This window comes from Procambarus clarkii, chromosome 9 (assembly GCF_040958095.1).
Source record: "Procambarus clarkii isolate CNS0578487 chromosome 9, FALCON_Pclarkii_2.0, whole genome shotgun sequence".
NCBI classification, from domain to species: domain Eukaryota; kingdom Metazoa; phylum Arthropoda; class Malacostraca; order Decapoda; family Cambaridae; genus Procambarus; species Procambarus clarkii.
The window spans coordinates 15,906,722-15,910,962 of record NC_091158.1 but is presented as its reverse complement, the minus strand read 5'-3'; the positions used below and the strand labels follow the sequence as shown (position 1 = coordinate 15,910,962).

The 4,241-nt window shown below is 45.0% G+C and overlaps 1 protein-coding gene across 1 annotated transcript in view; it reads left to right on the top strand.

Moving 5' to 3' along the window:
- The first annotated feature begins 961 nt into the window (after positions 1-961).
- Positions 962-4,241, top strand: part of LOC123766286 (protein FAM186A-like) — a 30,573-nt gene continuing 27,293 nt past the window's right edge. Inside the window, exons 1-2 of the mRNA XM_069321385.1 lie at positions 962-976; positions 2,865-3,046. Coding sequence (XP_069177486.1) covers positions 962-976; positions 2,865-3,046 — 197 coding nt within the window. The remainder of the gene's footprint in view (positions 977-2,864; positions 3,047-4,241) is intronic.

Genomic DNA, 4,241 nt, shown 5'->3' with positions numbered 1-4,241 from the left:
CTAACTCCCGGGTACCTATTTACTGCTAGATGAACAGATGTATCATGTGAAAGAAACTCAGTTTATTTTTTGTTTCTGCCTCGGCAGGGAGACGAACCCGGGTCCTTAGGACTACGGCACCACGACACTGTCCACTCAGCCGAGAGACCAGCCCCATCGCCCACCCTGTGTGTGTGTGTGTGTGTGTGTGTGTGTGTGTGTGTGTGTGTGTGTGTGTGTGTGCGAGTTTTTTATTATATCTCTGACCTCCCTCTCTCTCTCTCTCTCTCTCTCTCTCTCTCTCTCTCTCTCTCTCTCTCTCTCTCTCTCTCTCTCTCTCTCTCTCTCTCTCTCTCTTCTTATGCATGCTTCTTATACCACCCGTATTCCGTATTCATTAGACTACTCTCCCTCTTCTTTCTCCTTCTCTCCATCTCTCACCTTTCTCTCTTTCCATGCCACTCTCCTTCCCTTTCTCTTTCATTAAACTACTTCCCTTCCTCCCTCCCTTATCTCTATTTAATGTAAAAATAGTTAACTAAAGAAGCCAAATTTACTTACATTATATATTTAGTCCCAGTATATTACTTCAAAGTTATATATATATATATATATATATATATATATATATATATATATATATATATATGTGGGTCCCTATAATTGCACCAGTGGTGGTACCCCCCCTATATATATATATAATATATATATATATATATATATATATATATATATATATATATATATATATATATATATATATATATATATATATATATATATATAATTTTATTACTCTTTGATGAAGCGTCATTAATAGGTTTTAAATGTGAACAAAAACGCAATCATTCGCCTATTACATTCTCGTTAAGCTGCATTTTAATGGGGGTCATTGGTTGTGTCCGAGTCTACCCCCATTAGGCTGTATTTTGAATGGGGTCATTGGGGGTTTCTGAGTTTGCCCCTCAATGGGGCAAACTCAATGGCAAGAAGGCAGGTAAATTGCATAATATAGGCAGTACATTAATGGGTTAATGGATGGTGGCAGAGTTTAATACCATTAAATCTTATTGTGTGCGTGTGAGAGTCATATAAATATTAGCAATTCCAGTGATATTAACTAAGCACAATAACAATACTGGTGATAGCAACGATGTGGTTATGTCATTAATAACGAAGGTATTCGATAAATAATATAAGTAACGGAGATAAAAAAAAAATGATTTAGATAATAGCATTAATGGTGAATAACTGAAGTAATAGCATGAATAGTGAGAGTCTCACAACATCCCCCTCACTCTACACTCTCACACCAGGCACTATACACACTACATCACTACATTCTTACATTACACACCACAAATTACACCCTCCCCCCCCCCCCGACACATCCCGTACACATTACAACCCCCCACAACACCTCCAACACCTCCAACACTACCCCTCCAACACTACACCTCCAAATGACACCTTTCACACAATTAATAACATGGAAGTTGAAGAACCAGACAGCTTCTGTATGAACGATGCCCAAAACTCTTGACAAGGTCATAAAAAGAGCACAGTAGACTTTGAAAAGGAAACTGACAACATGCCAATGCATTCAGCTCCCGGTCCCGACTCCTGGACCTCCATATTTATAAAGAAATGGAAAGTTCCAGTAGCATGAGCGCTTAGTGTATTCCCCACTACTCCCCAAGCCAGGCTTGGGGAGTAGACGAACTCCCAGAACCCCACTCCACCTATGCTTCAACTACCTCACTGCACAACTCCCCATAATTCGCCCCCATCTCTCTACCCAGTACACCCTCACAGTACACCCGTCCCTCCCAGTGTATCTACACAACACTGGTACTCAACACAGAAATCCTCTCCTCACGTAGGATTTTCAATCAAATTCTGGAGGCTGAGAGCAAGGGGGATTAATCGAGACCTCTTCAACCAGAAAATCCTGCTAATTGATAGGGGCGGCGGGTAACTGTTTTGTATAGTGTATACACTGGAGATGTTGTATGATGCAGCTGTTGGTGTATGATGCAGCTGGTGGTGTATGATGCAGCTGGTGGTGTATGATGCAGCTGTTGGTGTATGTTGCAGCTGGTGGTGTATGATGCAGCTGGTGGTGTATGATGCAGCTGTTGGTGTATGATGCAGCTGGTGGTGTATGATGCAGCTGGTGGTGTATGATGCAGCTGGTGGTGTATGATGCAGCTGGTGGTGTATGATGCAGCTGGTGGTGTATGATGCAGCTGTTGGTGTATGATGCAGCTGGTGGTGTATGATGCAGCTGGTGGTGTGTGATGCAGCTGGTGGTGTATGATGCACCTGGTGGTGTATGATGCAGCTGTTGGTGTATGATGCAGCTGTTGGTGTATGATGCAGCTGTTGGTGTATGATGCAGCTGTTGGTGTATGATGCAGCTGTTGGTGTATGATGCAGCTGGTGGTGTATGATGCAGCTGGTGGTGTATGATGCAGCTGGTGGTGTATGATGAAGCTGGTGGTGTATGATGAAGCTGGTGGTGTGTGATGAAGCTGTTTTTGTATGATGCTGGCGGTACTTGGAGTATTACAGCTGATGCTGTATGATGTACGTATTTTAGCAAGCTGATTTTTTGATGACGTATGCGCTGTCATGCAAATACAATTGTAAATACTGCATTTATTTGTTACATATTTGTTGAATAATACAGCTGTTGCTGAAAAATACAGTAGCTTTAAAAAAAATACAGATGCTCTTCAATGATGCATGTGTTATTGCATGCTACAACTGCCTATGAAATATGATTGCATAATATATGCTGTAGAATGTATGTTTTATAATGTAGGTTGTATAATGTATCTCGTATAATGTAAGGTAATATAATGTAAGGATGTATATTGCAGAATACAGATTTTAACAAAGAATCGAGAGAAATGGAAAACTATGGTAATGTTATAAAGGTTAACACAGTCTTACTCATAATTCTTGAAAGGATGGCAGTTCATTCATGGCTCCTGAAGGAAAAGGCAGCTCGCTCACACCTCCTGAAGGGAAAGGCAGCTCACTCACATCTCCTGAAGGGAAAGTCAGCTCACTCACACCTCCTGAAGGGAAAGGCAGCTCACTCACACCCCCTGAAGGGAAAGGCAGCTCACTCACACCTCCTGAAGGGAAAGTCAGCTCACTCACACCCCCTGAAGGGAAAGGCAGCTCACTCACACCCCCTGAAGGGAAAGTCAGCTCACTCACACCCCCTGAAGGGAAAGGCAGCTCACTCACACTCCTGAAGGGAAAGGCAGCTCACTCACACTCCTGAAGGGAAAGGCAGCTCACTCACACTCCTGAAGGGAAAGGCAGCTCACTCACACCTGAAGGGAAAGTCAGCTCACTCACACCCCCTGAAGGGAAAGGCAGCTCACTCACACCCCCTGAAGGGAAAGGCAGCTCACTCACACTCCTGAAGGAAAGGCAGCTCACTCACACCTCCTGAAGGGAAAGGCAGCTCACTCACACCCCCTGAAGGGAAAGGCAGCTCACTCACACCTCCTGAAGGGAAAGGCAGCTCACTCACACCTCCTGAAGGGAAAGGCAGCTCACTCACACCTCCTGAAGGGAAAGGCAGCTCACTCACACCTCCTGAAGGGAAAGGCAGCTCACTCACACCCCCTGAAGGGAAAGGCAGCTCACTCACACTCCTGAAGGGAAAGGCAGCTCACTCACACTCCTGAAGGGAAAGGCAGCTCACTCACACCTCCTGAAGGAAAGGCAGCTCACTCACACCTCCTGAAGGGAAAGGCAGCTCACTCACACTCCTGAAGGGAAACGCAGCTCACTCACACTCCTGAAGGGAAAGGCAGCTCACTCACACCTCCTGAAGGGAAAGGCAGCTCACTCACACCTCCTGAAGGGAAAGTCAGCTCACTCACACCTCCTGAAGGGAAAGGCAGCTCACTCACACTCCTGAAAGGAAAGGCAGCTCACTCACACTCCTGAAGGGAAAGTCAGCTCACTCACACCTCCTGAAGGGAAAGGCAGCTCACTCACACTCCTGAAAGGAAAGGCAGCTCACTCACACTCCTGAAGGGAAAGGCAGCTCACTCACACCTGAAGGGAAAGGCAGCTCACTCACACTCCTGAAGGGAAAGGCAGGTTCCTATTGCCTTGGGTCGTTGTTGTTGTTGTTAAAGATTTGCTACTTGGAACAAAAAGTTCCAAGTAGCACGGGCTATGGTGAGCCCGTAGTGCCTTGGGTTAATATGGTCTTCCTCAGTACACTCTCA